The 18,446-nt window shown below is 36.7% G+C and overlaps 1 protein-coding gene across 1 annotated transcript in view; it reads right to left on the reverse strand.

Annotated features, from left to right (window-relative positions):
- The window catches only part of Mdga2 (MAM domain containing glycosylphosphatidylinositol anchor 2), a 744,628-nt gene that overhangs the window by 19,657 nt on the left and 706,525 nt on the right, over positions 1 to 18,446 (reverse strand). The window contains exons 12-14 of the mRNA XM_021202038.1: positions 17,540 to 17,560; positions 12,775 to 12,930; positions 12,207 to 12,365 (exon numbers count right to left, since the gene is read on the reverse strand). Coding sequence (XP_021057697.1) covers positions 12,207 to 12,365; positions 12,775 to 12,930; positions 17,540 to 17,560 — 336 coding nt within the window. The remainder of the gene's footprint in view (positions 1 to 12,206; positions 12,366 to 12,774; positions 12,931 to 17,539; positions 17,561 to 18,446) is intronic.

Below are 18,446 nucleotides of genomic sequence, written 5' to 3' on the forward strand. Positions count from 1 at the left end.
ATTGATGCTATCAGTTATTAAATATAAACAGTTATTAAATATAAACAAATCCTCATTGAAGTCATTGACTTAATCTTATCATATATCAGCTACTACATATAGTTGTTGATATCTAACATTCAAATGAAGAATACTTAGTATCCTCCTTTTGTATTTCCTAAACAATCTAGAAATTGCAATTGTCATGGAAGTTAACTTTGAGAATTATCAGTATGAAAGTAATTTTTAACTATTTATTTATATTTTGCCTGATTGTATGTGCACCAAGTTCATGAAGCTGCCCATGAAGGCACTGGACCCCTTGGCACTGGAGTCAGTTCTGGCTCACTTAGTGGGGCTGCTATGAACAGGATCTTAGTCCTCTTAACTTCTGAGTATCTTTCCAGCCAGAGAAGAATCTTGAAAATAGTAGTTTTCTTACATGCATCCAATGTGCTTATGATCATAGGCCCTTTTCCCACAGAATTTTTATATTAAATATGTATCTGCTATGACTCTTCTAAATAATGTAGCAAAACTCTGAGTGTGGGATCACACTAGGAATGCCAAGTCCATGTGTGTGTGTTGGGGGGGGGGTGGCATTTCTTGCTTGAAGAATATGCTCAAGTAAAAGCCAAAACTTTGGTACTCTTAAATCCAAAGAAAAGAAATACAGTCTTTGACCAAAACTGGAAACAAGTCAGGCTCTCAAAATCATGCAAAAAAAAAAAAAAAAAAAAAAAAGTCACCTTTTACTAAAGACATTTATAGCACTATTTAAAATTTTTTGAAATGCAACGTATCACATAGTCCAAAAATATGAATACAGTTCATGAGAAAGAATAATTCAAGATATTTTCATAAAAAAATGTTAAGATGTTAAGTCCAGATCAATAAATGTTATTTCTGTATTAAGTTAGATCATCATAAGAGGGCATATCTGAACCGCAGTATTTCATACATAGTTTCATTTTCTTATGCATATGGGTTATCAATATGCCTTATTTTTATTTAAGGATGTTTTATGTAAGTTGGCATTGACAATACTCTGGGGTACTTTTATTAAGTTGCTACTCTTGAACTAATTATTAAGGAACAATTGACAGTTTTCCACTTATTTTGCTTCACCTATCAAAGCACTGGATACAAATTAGTTTGGGAACAACAATTTAATATTTTCTCTTTATATAACAAACATAAGAAGTTTTCATGAAGTTCCTTCTATTTGCTGTCTGCACTCCATAAACTTTTAGTTCTCTTGTTATTCTTTTGATACAAGCAAAAGCTAATGCAGCTACTTTAGGTCATCTTTTAAACCTATTAAGCACTTGCTGTTCTGAAGAATCTCATAAATACATCAGGGTTATTGTTCTCAGGGAGACAGCAATGGAACAAGCTTCAGTGTGACAAATGCAGATATTTGCAGCAGGAGCTTTGAAAACAAAGGGAGTTGAGAGAGCCTACAACACAAAGTTGTCCTTCAGCTGTTTTTTGAAGAAAAATAAAAATTGCCCAGATAATTAAGAAAGAGAAAAGGGACCAATTCTATCACATAATTTTTTTTTAAAAAATATTTATTTGTAAATGAATATTTATTGAGTGCCTAAGTTAATATTTATTCTGCATCAGTTCACTGCATCATGGAAAGAGTCATTTCTTTTGCCCTCATGAAGCACAGTTCATAAGGAAGAAGGTCAGAGGCTGGGATGCTCCACAGAACTTGATTTGAAGAGTGTCAGATATTATTAGGACTGTTCTTGAGCGCATGGCCAACCTTTTTGGAACTGTAACACAATATTATCTACAAAGTTCACATTCAAGAACTACAGAGTTGAGTTACAAAATAAAATTTTTGTTGTTGTTGTTGTTGCTGCTGTTGCTGTTGTTTTAAATCCTTAATACCATGTTAAGTTTACAATGGGTTGCACTCATCATTACTCAAGGACAAATTGCCCACCACAGTTCAGGTTGGCTACACGAAGGTTAATATGTCCTGAGCCTTTTATGTTACAAGTTTTAAGGGATAAATTTTATAGTGGGCCAGAGAAAGGATGAAAATCAGGAGCCTGATTCAGTACTGTTCACGGAAGTAGTTAGAGTGAAAGTGAGCTTCTCTTTCTTAGCCTGAAGGACTTTGGTCCTCACTCCAACCTCTCTGCCTATCTTATTCCAACTTACTTTCTACTACTAAGACTACCCATTCTTGTAGCATTGACTTCATATTTATTTTAGAGAGAAGATGAGACTTGCACGTTGCCTGCTATTCCTGCTTTCAGATGCACCCGAAGACAAGTTCTTACATAACTGTTTTTTTCTCACTTCATTAGACCTGGTACTAGTTCCCTTATTTGCGAATAATTTCATTGTCAAGGCATTACACGCACATCTTTTTATAAACATTTCTTTCCTGTGCATTTATAGCATCCATCTACCTCCCTTCATAAATCAGGCTCTCTGTATACCCATACCTCTTTCTTCTATCATTTCTTCCTCACCCTGGTGGTTATTAGAATCAAAGAAGAATAACTTCATTCATGAATTCTTCTTGTATTCCTCTTTTTTCCTTCATGGTGAAATGAGCTTTCCAGAGGCAGAACCTTGTCTAATTCTCATCAAATTCAAAGGACATATTAATAAATGTATTCTGTATTTACTATAATTTTCTGGGACAGTGTGATGCTTCTAGCTCACACATTACTTTTATTTAACAAATTTTTATCATATTTAGTGACTTCAATAAGATTCTGATTCTTTAGAACTTTAGAAATTCCTTTGATCTGTTAAGAATTAACTTGTTCCCCAGGAGACACAGAAGTTCTGATACATATATTTTTTTTGTTTCTTCTATTGGATATTTTGTTTAATTACGTTTCAAATGTTATTCCATCTCTCCTCTCCAGAAACTTCCTAGCTGATACATATTTTTAGTAGCTAAAAATCACATTGTGAGAGTTAATCATAGTTGGTAGCTTGGCAGGACCCAGATCAACTGGGAATAAAAGTCTCAGTGAGGTACTGACTTGATCAGGTCAGCTTATGGGCATTTCTTTTAGGGGATTATCTTAAATAATTTATGTTGGATGACCTAACTTACTGTGAGGGGACACTTGCTAAGTCAGGGATCTGAAACTGTGTAAGAGTAGAGAAATTCACTGGAGCATAGCAAGATGAAAATATATATATATATATATATATATATATATATATATATATATATATATTTTCCCCAATCATCGCTCCTGTTGATGTCAAGTGACCAGATTCTTAAGATCCTGCTGTTATAACTTCCTTACAAGGCTGTACAATAATCTGACATTGTGAACTAAAATAAAATAAGTCTAATCACCCTGTAGTGGTTTTTGTCAAAGTGCTTTTAATCATAGTAACAGAAATGAAAATACATACGTACATCATTTACATGTAAGCGTACATTGAAATGACAGCAGATCATGTCTTTGATTGGAAACCCCTTTTCTCAGTCGATGTTGATAAAACACCTAACAAGCCTACAATTGTACCAGTGTAGCAGTCAGCCTTTAAATTGTACTTACTAAGCTAAACCTTCTATCATTTACACTCTTGTTTAATTCTCTCTCCTTGGGTAGGGGATTAGCTATGATGATTAAAATAAATCCAAACAACATAAAGTCAATTTGAAGATTAAATTGTAAAGTTTCAGTGTTTATTTGTTTTCTCCATTGTGTTCCTTTGAAGGAACCCTGATCCATGGTATAGGATAGCTCACTAGAGATAGATACTCACACTCCAAGAGTGAAGGGAAACCGCTGGACAACAGCCAGCAAAAACATAGTATCCTCAGGCCTAAAGGCATTATATATGTGGCCCCTAATACGGAGTCTATCCCAAGCTGACTCATGAAATTAGACTGGAGTCCTTTCTTGTCATACTGATTACAACTTCACACATGATGCTGAGCCGCAGACACTGAGATAAACTATACAAATTCAGGATCCACAGACATCGTGAGAGAAGGGTTTGGTTTAGTCACAGGATTATTTTTGTTGTTGTTTTCCTTGGGAGGTAAGGGTAAGTGATGTTGCATAAATTACTCATGCAGCAAGGGCTAAGCAATACAAAACACCGGACTTCACCTTGAAGTAGAATCTCTAAGGATTTTTATACTTAGAGGATGGGGATGTTCAATGTTAACATTACCTGTCAGTTAAGACCACACGACTTAACTACGATTAACCAAGAAATAATAATAAAATTAGGATATTAGATATCTAGAAAAAGTAATTTTTGAATATAGATTTTCAAAGGAGAAGATACAACCAAGAATACTAGTTGCAAAATGAATGACTGTAGATACCTTTGGTTTATAGATAAAGGAGGACCTGAGTTAATGTAAAAGACTGTAAACATGTCTTGAAGCTGATACAAGTTCAATTATCAATTTTTTCAATAAAGGAAATGTCAACATACAGAGTGCAGGACTTTTTTTTTTCCTGTCCCAGTACACATGAAATTTATGTTTATAATACTTTGCAATTCACTAAGAATGTAATGTATTATGCTTGTAAACAATATCTATACCTTAATTAAGATGCCTTTTTGCTAAAACACACTAATAATCACTAGCCTCCATAGAAACCTTCATAATGCAAGGTCTTCCTTATCTTAATGTTGATGGTTTCTAACTGATCATTATAGTAGTTGCAGAATTTGGGTGGCTAAGTCAATTTCTTTCCTTTTTAAAGATATTTTCTTTATTTACATTTCAAATGTTATACCCTTTCCTAGTTTCCCCTCTGAAAATCCCCTATCCCCTCCCACCTCCCCCTGCTCCCCAACCTACTCACTCCCATTCCTAGTCCTGGCATTCCACTATACTGGGGCATAGAACCTACACAGGACCAAGGGCCTCTCCTCCCATTGATGACCAACTAGGCCATTCTCTGCTACATATGCAGCTAGAGACATGAGTCTCTCCCCATGTGTTTTCTTTGATTGGTGATGTAGTTCCAAGGAGCTCTGGCGGTACTGGTTAGTTCATATTGATGTTCCTTCTATGGGGCTTCAGTCCCCTTCAGCTCCCTGGGTACTTTCTCTGGCTCCTTCATTGGGGACCTTGTGCTCCATCCAATGGATGACTGTGAGCATCCACTTCTGTATTTGCCAGGCACTGGCAGAGCCTCACAGGAGACAGCTATATCAGGTACCTGTCAGGAAGCTCTTCTTGGCATCTGCAATAGAGTTTGGGTTTGGTGGTTGTTTATGGGGTGGATCCCCAAGTGGGGCAGTCTCTGGATGGCTGTTCCTTCAGGCTCTGCTCTGAACTTTGTCTCTGCAACTCTTTCCATGGCTATTTTGTCCCCCATTCTAAGAAGGAATGAAGTGTCCACACTTTGGTCTTCCTTCTTCTTCAGTTTCATGTGTTTTACAAATTATATCTTGGGTATTCTAAGTTTCTGGGCTAATATCCACTTCTCAGTGAATGCATATTATGTGGTTCTTTTGTGATTGGGTTACCTCACTCAGGATGATATCCTCTAGATCCATCCATTTGCCTAAGAATTTCATAAATTTATTGTTTTTAATAGCTGAGTAGTACTCCATTGTGTAAATGTACCACATTTTCTGTATCTATTCTTCTGTTGAGGGGCATCTGGGTTCTTTCCAGCTTCTGACTATTATAAATAAGGCTGCTATGAACATAGTGGAGCATGTGTCCTTATTACAAGTTGGAAGATCTTCTGGGTATATGCCCAGGAAAGATATTGCTGGATCTCCCAGTAGTACTACGTCCAATTTTCTGAGAAACTGCCAAACTGATATCCAGACTACAGCAGGAAGGTTTGGCACAACGATTGACTTTTCTTTTATAAAAGGTTTTTTGGGGAGAATGCGATGCTGTTTGACAGAATGTCATTCACAGTAGAATTATTTTTCAAAATTAACATCAATCCAAGCATCAGTGCAAACTTAGTCACCCCTTTATCAACTAAGTTTACAATGGTGGTTCCTTACATCTTTAGTTGCCATGTCAACATTCTTCAGTGCTTTTTCAGCAACAAATCCTACCTGATAAACTTATCTATGTGAAGCAACTCATCCTGTGGAGGAAGTCACATCTCCACAGTGAGTCCTTATCAGACTTTCAATTGATTGTGCACATCATAGAGGTCATAGTATAGCAGCTGAAGCATTAAAATGATACTTAAGTACCATATTTGCATTTTCCCACAGCCTATAGAATGGATGTGTAAGTGGGTTTATAGTGAACCAAAAGTTCACTATAATATTTTTTCCATAATTATTTTTGTATTCACATCATATCTTGATCATAGCCCTCCCTCTTCTCTTCATAGACCTGCTCTTGCAAATCCCTCCCCCATCCCCATTACTCCCTCTTCTCCTCAGAGACAGGGAAGCTCCTCCCTCCCCCAGGTACCACCCCACCCTGGGACATCTAGTTCTAGGGGACTAAGCAAATCCTCTCCAACTGAGGTCCAACCAGGCTGTCCACTTAGGGGAAGGGAATCCAATGGCAGGGAACAGAGTCGGGAGACAGCCCTTACTCCGATTGTTCAGGTTCTCACAGGAAGACAAAGTTGTACATCTGCTCCAAATGTCTGTGTGGTATAGGTCCAACTCCTGCATAGTCTTTTGTTGATGGTTCAGTCCTGTGAGTCATAAACTTTTCAAAGGAATATCTTTTTCCTTTGAAGTTAAAAACTTCAATAAACTACTGCCTAAGTGCATGTGCTGTCTCACTCAACGTTTCTTAATACATTTATAGAACACAAGGATTGTCAATTTAAAATTCATAATGTCCCTAGGAATCCCAGATGTTACATGATCCTTGGCTTCTGTGTGAAGTCACCAGGTACATCAATCCTCCAGTCTAGTAGTTTAAACTTCCTAATGCAGAGGCCCTTTAATACATTTCTCATGTGTGGTGACACCCCAACCATAAAATTATTTTTGTTGCTATTTCATAATTGAAATGTTACTGTTGTAAATTGTAATGAAAATATTTGATATGTAGGATGGTTTTAGGCAACCCCTGTGGAAGGATCCATCTGCCCTATAGGGGTCGAGATCCACAGGTGGGGAGACATTGCTTTATTGCTAACAAGTGTGTTAATCTGACCTTTGAAGCATTGAAGCCAGGTGTTGAATTAACCTCTCTAGCTATGAAAGTCCTTCCTACTCTTTTTACGCCGTGTAACCCTGAGTGGTCTACTTTGAAAGTCTACTCTTCAGTCTATTCACTGCTATTTAATCAGTCATCTTTGAAAATTCCTGGGAAAGCCTGCTGGAGTTCTTATGTTAGCACTTGTTTCACACTGAAATATGATTTTTGTCATAGGGACAATTTCCTACCTTAAACCTCATGAATCAACTGCTTTCTTTTTTCCTCCTCCTCCTCCTCCTCCTCCTCTTCCTCCTCCTCCTCTTCATCCTCCTCGTCCTCCTCCTCTTCCTCCTCGTCCTCTTCCTTCTCCTCCTTCTTCATTTTATTTTTGTTTCTTACACATTAGTAACCAGTGTAAAGTTGTAGAGAGTTAAACTCTTCTGCTTTAGTCCTTGACCTAATGAATGTTTGATGCTGTAGACTGTTTGACCTGCCAGAGCACTGCATGCTTCTTTGCATCAGCCCTGCCAGAGCACTGCATGTTTCCTTGCATCAGTCCCTAGCCTGGCTTGTTTACATAGCTCTGATCATGAAGCAGCACTTTCAATGTGTCCAGGTGCTTTTCCTCTGGACTGACAACTTGATAATGGTTTGCTTCACCGAGCTTAGCAGGTAACCTACCTAAGCTCCTCTCAGCCCTTCTTTTCTAAGCCCTATCATTTCTAATTCTAATGAAAAGCAAGACACATGTGAACCTTGATTGGCCCCATTTCAGCGAGATTGAGGCTCATAGCCTAAGGAAGCCCAAAAAGAGGGAGATATGGAGGAAGTAACAATCAGAACAAGTAACCTTTGGGGAGCATGTTTGAGTTTGTGGTGATTTCAATCAGTTACAGCAGTTCCACCAAAGGCAATAGGCCAAGGATTGCCACAACCGATACAGTAAATGTAAAGAAAAAAAGAGAAAGAGAAAAGATTCATATGTTTTGACAATTAGCAAAACACAGCATAAGAAAAGGACTGGGAGATTCTGTCATTAGGATAGTGGAACTCACAAATGTGAAAAAAGTTCCTAAAAAGGTGAAAAAAACTCATTCCACTGAGCCCTTTGCAAAGCTGCCTAGCTGTTGAAAATTTCAAAGATGTGAAGAATTTGGAATGTTCCAAGTCTACAGCTAAATTATCTTGGGTGTCTGTAGTACTAGACCTTTATAGCTATTTATTACCTTCCTCTGTTCATGACCTTTACAACCATCAGATAAATCTAATAGAATATAGGAACAGAAACCTGGTTTACAACCAAAAGGGCTAAGAGTACAGTCAGATGGCATCTGATAGTTACAGCGAGACTCCCTTGCTTTGCTATATAGTCCACCAGCTAATATTTCTACCAGTGTATGGAAGTTTCAATAGGCATGGTCCCTATAGACTCATGTGTTTGAATACTTGGCCCATGGGGAGTGACACGATTAGGAGGTTTGTCCTTGTTGGAGTAGGAATGGCCTTGTAGGAGGAACTGTATCACTGTTGTGGTAGTCTTTGGGGTCTCCTATGCTCAAGCTCTGCCCAATGTATAACACGGTCTCTCCTTGCTACTTATAGATCAAGCTGTAAAATTGCTGGCTCTGTCCCTTGCACCATGTTGGCCTGTCTGCTGCCATGCTTCCTACCATGATTATAATGGACTAAACACCTGAACCTTTAAGTCAGCTCCAATTAAATGTTTTCCTTTATAAGAGTTGCCTTAGTCACAGGGTCTCATCATGGAAGCAGAACTCATGTATCTGAAAAAGTATCTTGGTTTGTTCTGTTGCTATAAAGGCACTGAATATTGGAACATCTAAATCTATGTTTCTGGGACATGATCACTCATATTCAGTTCCAGAGTAAATCACCTCTCCTTGTTGTGAGAACAGTGTGCTTACACTGACACAAATTTGCTACATTCAGAGTTGCCCAAAATTTACATTTCTAAATAATGCAGTGTCTGTGAGATGTAATAAAAGAAAGTACAATAAAACAAAACATGCCTATATTCCATTTGGTTTTAGTTTACTACACAACATGGGACAAGTATATTTACTTAAATTTTAGCAATTTTTGTGCCTGTTATCCGCTTAGATGAGTCAAGTGATATACTTGGAAGCTAACCTGCTACTTGTGACCATTGGCAGAAACTGAGACATGCCACCAACAGGCTCAACATAATAGATCTTTACTCAGAAAGAGAACACAGTGCTGTAGACAGTCGGAATAAGAGCAACAGAAACACTGATGGATATTTGCCAAGAGGAGTGAGGGGAAGGAAGGGGAAGTTAGATGTACTCAGAAGTATTTTGCATCTCATAAATAGACAGACCATTTTAAAGGATGCAATAAAAGTGCTTATCTTTAGCGGCCACTTGTGAGGCTATGCCAGTGCCTGGCAAACACAGAAGTGGATGCTCACAGTCAGCTATTGGATGGAACACAGGGCCCCCAGTGGAGGAGCTAGAGAAAGGACCCAAGGATTTGTAGGGGGCTGCAACCCTATAGGTGGAACAACAATATGAACTAACCAGTACCCCCTGAGCTCATGTCTCTACCTGCATATGTAGCGGAAGATGGCCTAATCAGCCATCATTGGGAAGAGAGGCCCCTTGGTCTTGTAAACTTTATATGACCCAGCACAGGGGAAGGCCAGGGCCAAGTAGTGGGAGTGGGTGGATAGGGGAGTAGGGGCAGGGGTGGGGTATAGGGAACTTCCGGGATAGCATTTGAAATGTAAATAAAGAAAATAATAATAAATAAATTAAAAAAATAAAAAAATAAAAAAATAAAAGTGCTTATCTTATGTATGAGGTGCCTATATATTTTGTGCCATATACATATATATATATATATATATATATATATATATATATATATATTATATACATATTTTATTTTTTTCTAGTAAATTGGGAAAGGGTAGAGGAAGCTTGAAAGGAATATTAAAAAGGATAGTAATTTAAATAGATATGATCAACTGAAAACAAAAAAATCTGAATCAATTACAATTACCATTCTTTTTCTTTTCTTTTCTTTTTTAACCATTATTAATTGTTTCTCCTGACACTAAATGAGGGGAGTGAGAATTCTGACATGAGAAGTTCCTCTCATAGTTAATGTAGGAGGAGACCATGACCACTAATGCCAAAGCCCTCACAGCAGTTTCCTGTCTCTGCTCTGTACCACAAAGGTAATATACATCCCTATCATATTTACTTCCAATGTTCAAAATCCCATGCTTTTCACCTGTAGAACCTGTGATAAGTAACTGTGAATACCAAGTGACTCTCACATGCTTAGCCTGATTTTCATGACCCTCCAGTAAGTCCTCCTGCAGAGCCATGACTGAGTCCAGCTTCCCAGGTTGAATTATGACTTTGCTCCTTATAAGCTGTGTGCTGGGCCTGATAATCAAAACTCTTTGTATTTCAGTGTCTTTGTCTGAGAAACAGGATAATTATCTCAATGAGGCTTAGTGATCATTGTGCAAATTAAAAGAAATAACCACAAAATGCCCTCTTCCAGGCTATTTGAATATTGAATGAACATGAGATTGCTGTCTGTTACCTGAGAGAAGGTGATGATTATGATCTTATAAATCCAAACCAGGGTTTGCTAAAAGAGAAATTATTGTTCCCATTTTGCATAGGAGGGAACCAAGCACAGCTATTCAAAGTGATTTCTGTGGGGACTATGCTTCCACCATGGTTTCCCGTGTCTGCAGTGTTTCAGATTAGGGCACTTTTTAGTTGATTTGCTATCGATCCTGGCGTGTCACTTGTTGTTCCACTGTAAAGAACACTACTGGTGTAGTTCAGACATGAGAGTGAGGGCATAATGTAACAGATCCATCCATACCAACATCGTGAGGTTCAGTTTTCTTCACTGTAAGCATCAGACCATGGTGTTCACTTTTACAGTGAGGATAGTAGCTTAAACTTGACCAAACCCTGTGGGGATAGGCATGCTCCACTACACAGGTCTCTGTTGTAGTTTTGGGAGGTTGTAAATGTGTATCTACAGTGTAGTATATTGTCTTAGGGTTTTACTGCTGTGAAAAGACAGGGCAACTCTTGTATTTGAGCCTGGTTTACACCAAGGTGGAACATGGCAACATCCAGGCAAGAATGGAGCTGAGAGTTCTGCGTCTTCATTGGAAGGCTCCAACAAGGTCACACCTACTCCAACAGGGCCACACCTTCTAACAGTGCCACTCCCTGGCCCAACCATATACAAACCATAACATATGAAATCCACAGTAATGATTTTAAACACAGGGTCACAATTAAATATAACAATAGCTAGACTGCAGTTATAATTTTAATATTTTTTGAATAATAACTATAGGTTCATAACATTTCAAGTAAAATACTTCCAACATATGCAGATCAGTCTTTTGTACTGACTGTACCATCTAATGGCTCTCTCTCTCTCTCTCTCTCTCTCTCTCTATATATATATATATATATATATATATATATATATATATATATATATATTTGCTTCCATTGAGGAATGTGAAGTTCACCTGTTGCTACATGATACTCTTCTTAGCACAGTTGAGAGATGATTCATGGTAAGTTTTCATTACTACTGTACAAAATATCCAAAGGTAGATGCTTTTGGTTTTGTATTCCCTTCAAGGCCCAGGATGTTCTTAAATTCTAGTTAACACAATGTATCCATATAAAAATAATCACAACACTCTTACTAGTATATAGAAAGTGCTAAAAGTGCTTGTTAATGTGACAATATTCTTTTTCATAATCATCAATGTGCACTGTCATTATTCAGTAATAAGTTTTAGGAAAGACAACCTCTATTAGGGCATGCCAGTGTCACAGATGACTACATACAGTGTACACCCTCCTGATGGTCCTCTAACTCGGGATGCACAAGAGAGATGATGCTTAGAGTCTCCAAACTCTTGTTTGAGCTTTGGAATTGGATAATGGCAGAACATCTGTCTTTCCCTGCAATTTGTAGGCAAGTAATTTAATAAAACTCAATTATAGTAGTCTGTGAATAAAGGTATCTTCGTGCTCTGTGTGAAACTTTTATAGGATTGATAAAAAACACAATTGAACAGTCTTACCTATATGCTGCCCGTACATGTGATAGAAGAAACTGAAACAATATGCACTATTTGTAGGTCCATATGGATTTTTGGGAGCTATGCTGAATACAGGGCTGAGAAGTCGAGCCTTTTCGCCTTCTAGTCTGGGTCGCGATGTCTCAATGTACATATAAAAACCTGAAAGCAGGGGAAGCAAGCGTTGAAGCACACATACTTATGAGGGAACATGAAATGTTATTGTGACGTTTCAGAGCTTGATTCGAAACAAAAAACCGGTTGCATGGCTACACACAATCACAACTTTAACAGAAAAAAAAAATAAAGATAGAAAAAAAAAAACTGAGAGAAATGAAAATTTTAGAGTTGAAATAACACAGAAGTAAATAAAAACCAGCCTGATCTCTCAACTGTGTTTATCCCTGAGGTGTGAGAAAACATTAATGAACGCAAATATCTAAATTGCTGATAGTATGTAAGATACAATGTTTTATTTGGAGATTCTCATGTACATAGCTCACTGTACTTCGGGTTGAGAACATTTCCAGCTCTCCAGGCACTAGACACACAGTCCAGGAAGCCTTCCTACCTTCTTTGGAACCACTCCGATCTGCACTGGGACCCGTGTTAGGGGTGTATTTTGTATTCCTTGTTGCAGTGCTTTGCTTTGTCCAGTCAAAGTTATCTGTATCATCTTGCGTGAACAAACAAATATTACCATCTTCAAATCCACAGTGAAATTCCCCTGTTGACACATTTTAATTAAAGTGATAAGTATTAATTAAATAGTCTTATTAGAAATGTAATGTCTTATTAGAAAAATTTCAAATATTACAGTGGAATAATAGTGCAGTAATGACATCAGATTCTTTTTTTGTTCGTTTGTTTTTTTCGAGACAGGGTTTCTCTGTGTAGCGCTGGCTGTCCTGCAACTCACTTTGTAGACCAGGCTGGCCTCGAACTCAGAAATCCACCTACCTCTGCCTCCCGAGTGCTGGAATTAAAGGCATGCGCCACCACGCCTGGCTTGACATCAGATTCTTATTACCAGAGCCATCATTAAACATAAAATCATTATGATTTTGATGAAAATAGTAATGGTTTTACTGGCATATTTTAATTTTACAAAGTAAATGGTTGTGTTCCATCGTTTCTGCATCTACATACAATGTCCTCTGATCATATCACTCTGTGTACATCCGTCACCCCCTTTCTGCCTTTCTCTTTCTGTATCCCCCGTTGTCCTGGTTTTAGAGTAACATCTCACTTTACAATAAGCCAGTATCTTATAACACAATTAAGACCCATATCTCTTGTTTAGAAGCAAGCAGATTTAATTCCGATTAAGTAAAAATAATTCACATTTGATTTATGAATAGGGAATTTTTTTTCTAACTTTTAAAAATGCATTGGAACAATGGAGACCAAAGTTTCAATTAGGAAATAAACTTTCTAAAACAGGAGAGGTGGTGCAAGCCCACAACTTCAGTATCTCAGAAGCTGCAATAGGCTGACATCGTGACTTCAAAGCACACAGTGAATTCCAAGACAGACTTTTCCATACATAAAACCTTGTGTTTAGAAATAAAAAGAAAAGAAAATGAACTTTTGAGTTCACCTGATAGCATTTCAAACACATATGTCTTGAGCATGTAATTCTTTATTTCCTGACCTCTAAAAATGCTCTCTCTTCTGTGCGCATATCTGCAATGTATAACTTTGCTTAGGGCAAGAGGTTTTAGGGCAAATAGCTTTTAAAGCAGTCACTATTCATGCTTGACTTGAATGTGGGTTTGTCAGATGTGTGAAATCCACCTGAAGTGCATTTTGTAAAGTCAGTTTATGAAGACCCTGAGGAAGAACTAGGGATTTCAATGCCTGCTTTATGCTGAACTCAGAAACAATATGAGTTCAAAGAGAGACTTTAAAAATTGCCACTAAATGTGGGTGGTTGTAATTTGTACAATACAAGATTTTCTTACTGGGATATATCCTGCTTCCAAAGTGTTTACATCGATGAGTTGGTCAATTCCATCAGAAACACAAGAAAAAAAAATTTACAGTAGTACACATTGTTTCCATTCAGTAAAATAAGGACTCTGCAAAACTCTCAATAATCTTTACTGAGTCTCACAGATAAGAAAACTTTCATTCAGTCAGCTTTGCTTATTAAAAGTAAAGTACAAATAGACTCTGGCTTTGCTGAAGTTCACAAAGAAACACACATCTACAGACTCTCCCACTGGAGTCTGTACTGAGGAGCATTTGGCTGTGATCACATGACTGAGCTAAGTGAATCCTTCTTTACATTTAAGGAATACATTTATGTTATGGTTTCTTTTTTCTGTCAGATTAAATAGTTGCAGTATGTATGTATATTTATATTCTATCTAGATGGATATGTTTGAAAAAGGCAATATTCTACATAAAATATTTTTTAAAACCTTGATTTTTATTCATGCAAATGTGTATTTGTGTTTATTTTAGAGTATTCATCCTTGAGATGTGAGAAAACATTTGAATTGTTTTCAGTTGTTTAATGTGTATTTCAGAACTCTTGCAAAATATTATGCTTGTATGTTGTTTAATTAGAGTGGGTTGAAGAGATGGCTCAGTGGTTAAGAGAATTGGCTGGTCTCTCATAGTACCCAAGTTCAATTCCCAGCACCTACATGGTGACTCACAACAATCTGAAACTCCAGTCCCTGGGTGTCTAAAACTGTCTTCTGAGGACACTTCGCACACAAAGAACACAGATATACACATAGGCAAAACATCCATATACATAAAATAAATATAACAAAAAGGACCTGGTGGGAACTGTCTTTAGAAAATTAAGTAAAATGAGTTTTAACATCATAAAATAATTTTAAGATTAGTCTATCATATTAAATTAGATCACACACACACACACACACACACACACACACACACATATATATATATATATGTATATATATATATATATAGTTACGCAGATAAAGCTTATTCAGATAAAGAATATTTTAAAGATAATGCACATTCACTGAGCTACATAAACTTAGCAAAAGTCAATGTGATATTGGATATCTTACAAATATGAAAAAAAAGGAAGTCTAAGAATTTCTCAAACACAAAATAGTGATCATTGACTATATCTTCAACTTTTGAGAGCTTTATTTGAATCCCAAATCTTGCTATATTTGACTGTTCAGACCTCAGCTGGTGGGCCTGACTGGGGAGGACTGGGAAGTGAGGTCTTCTTGGAGGAAGTGTGCCAGTGCGGTGGCTGTGAGGTTTCAAATGCCCATGTCATTCCAGTTAGTATGCCATGCCTCCTCCACCTCATGCTCTGGATCAGATTTAAACTCTTATCTACAGCTCCAGTGCCAAGCTATGCCTGCCTGCCACCATGCCTGCCTGCCACCATGCCTGCCTGTCACCATGCCTGCCTGCCATGATATTCATGGACTCGACTGCCCTCTAGAGCAATGGAACCCAAATTGTTTTCTTTTATCAGTTGCCTTGGTTATGGTGTTTCTTCATAATAATAGAAATGGAACTATGGCAAATATACATAAGATAAAGAATTTTCAATAATCCACATGCTATAACCTCAACATTCTACTCCACAACATCCTTGCCATCCCCCTCCAGATCTATTGTGATATGGTAAAAAAAAAAAAAATTAGCAAATTAGGAATAAAAAGTCTGGAACTCTATGACCTTCTTGCATCAGCCTATACTCTTTTGCAGTTCCTTGGAATATGCAAAAATATAGCCTCACATTAACTATTCTCGAGAACTGATATTGAGATTAGGCTTCATAGTAAATCTTTAGTTTAATGTGGTTTGCCAGAGACAGAGATTTGTGACAGCTAATTTTCATTGACTACACAGGACTAGATTTGAAATCACTTAGGATACACATCCCTGGGTATATTCCTTATCTATCTATCTATCTATCTATCTATCTATCTATCTATCTATCTATCTATCTATCTATCTATCTACTTATATTGGAGGTTTAACTGAGGAAGAAAAATATCCATCCTGAATGTGGGTGGTGCAACCTCATGGGCTGGAATCGGCGACTGAATGAAAGGGAAAGAGTAGAGCTAGAGAGGCACCAGCATTCATTCAACTCTCTTTCCTGACTTCAGATTTCATAGCCATGCCTGCGCTCCATGATTGACGGTGTCTGTATATACCATGAGAAAGCATGAATCCTTTTTCTCTTGAGTTACTTCTACTAGGTAATGAATATAAGGTATTTTTACATGTGGGACTAATTTTCAGGTATATGCACACTATTCTTCATCATGTATTTATAAAATTTAATGAAAAAACAAAAATAAGAATTCAAAAGCAAAACCAGACCAAATATGTTAGAACTTACAATTACATAAACTTAGTGATTTGTGCTCAGGTCTGCTGGTGCATGTTTGAAATTCCTGTACTTAGATGAAGAAGACAGAAATGATAGTAAGTTTGCACTCTAGTCTACTCTGGAATACATAGTGACACCTTCTCTTTATTAAGTATAGTGCTAAAGTAAAATAATATTATTTCTGAGGAAAAACTCAAATATAAGCTTAATAAAAAAAATCAAGCGATGGAAAGATAGCTCTTTGGGTAAAATCACATGCTTCAACCACATGGTGAGCTGAATTAAAACCCAGGACTTCATGGCAGCAGTAAAGAACTGACTCTTGAAAATTCTTCTCTGACCTCCAGTACAGATGCAAAGTGTTACACTTATACTCCAATGCATACACCCTATACACAATTACATATGCACATTCACTAACAATAGTAATTATTTTATAATTCAGTTTAATAAGGAGCCTTTAGAATAAAATAAAAAAAACTGTGATAACAAAATAAAATACAAATGATACCCCACAGAAAAAGAAAAATGAATTCTTAAAATGCAGAACAATGAATGTTAACCAATTTGAGGACAGGGGCCCATATTTTCTCATTTAGTTAAATGTATGAACATCAGTTGTCCGTATTAAAATATTTGTTTTTCTATCATATTCTCTCAACTTTAAAGTTAATATAAAATGCCATTTCTACTGTTTTAAAAATCACTGTTTTTAGAGGCCCCTTGGTCTTGCAAACTTTATATGTCCCAGCACAAGGGAAGGCCTGGGCCAAGTAGTGGGAGTGGGTAGGTAGGGGAGCAGGGGCGGGGGGGTATAGGGAACTTTCGGGATAGCATTTGAAATGTAAATAAAGAAAATTAAAAAAAAAATCACTGTTTTATACCAAGTAAGAACAGATTTTATCTAATCTTTTGCATATTATAGATAATCCATTTTTCCTTAATATAATATAAAATAATTTTCAGATAAAAATGATATACTTACTCAAATGAGGATTTACAGGTGCTGGAAAAAAAGCAAAAGTATAGATATATTAGCAAGATTTAAGTGCGTTTGAAAATAAAAGTTTAGCCTATTCAGAGACCTGTAGTTTCTTCTGAACCTAATGATAGCAGTAAAAATTATGTTTGCAGTCCATTTAGTTCTATGGGACACAGTGCAATTTACTCTGAATTTATATTAAGAACTTCCAAGTACCACAAAGATCAATGTTAAAAAACATGGGGGACTCATTTATTTTACAAGGCATGCTATGCTAACCTTTTATATCTTAACCAGTGCTAAACAAACAAACAAATCAAACAGAAGCTGTTGGTAGAACAATCTATAATCTAGATGAAATGAGAATATAAACAATTATAAATAAGAAAAAGTAAAAGATTATACTTATGTTTTCTGCTATGTTAACTTTTACTGAAAGTAATATAACATAAAAATAATGAAGTTTTCAAATCATGTCATGTGTTAGAAAGAAATAATACATTCATACTATTTGGTTTAATTAAATTAAAACATATACTACACATGTACATGCGCGCGCGCACACACACACACACATACACACACACATACACACACACACACAAACACACACACACACACACAGAGGAATTTCAGAACAAAGAGTTACCATATTTTAAGTGACGTTACACAATTAGTACTTTTGGAACACACACTCAAAACAAGTCTTTGTTTTAGAAATCAATTATGTCTTCAATAAAAATGCCAGTAGATTTCCACTGAAGGGGAAAATACAGATTTGAAGTTTCACAAACAAGTAAAAAAAATATTTCTTCAATGTAAAAGAGAATGTGTCTATGGATCAGAATTTAGCACTGAGAGCAAATACTGCTCTGTGTATAACAGACTTATTGTGTCTTTACAGAATTAT

The sequence above is a fragment of the Mus pahari genome, chromosome 7, assembly GCF_900095145.1.
Source record: "Mus pahari chromosome 7, PAHARI_EIJ_v1.1, whole genome shotgun sequence".
Classification (NCBI taxonomy): Eukaryota; Metazoa; Chordata; class Mammalia; order Rodentia; family Muridae; genus Mus; species Mus pahari.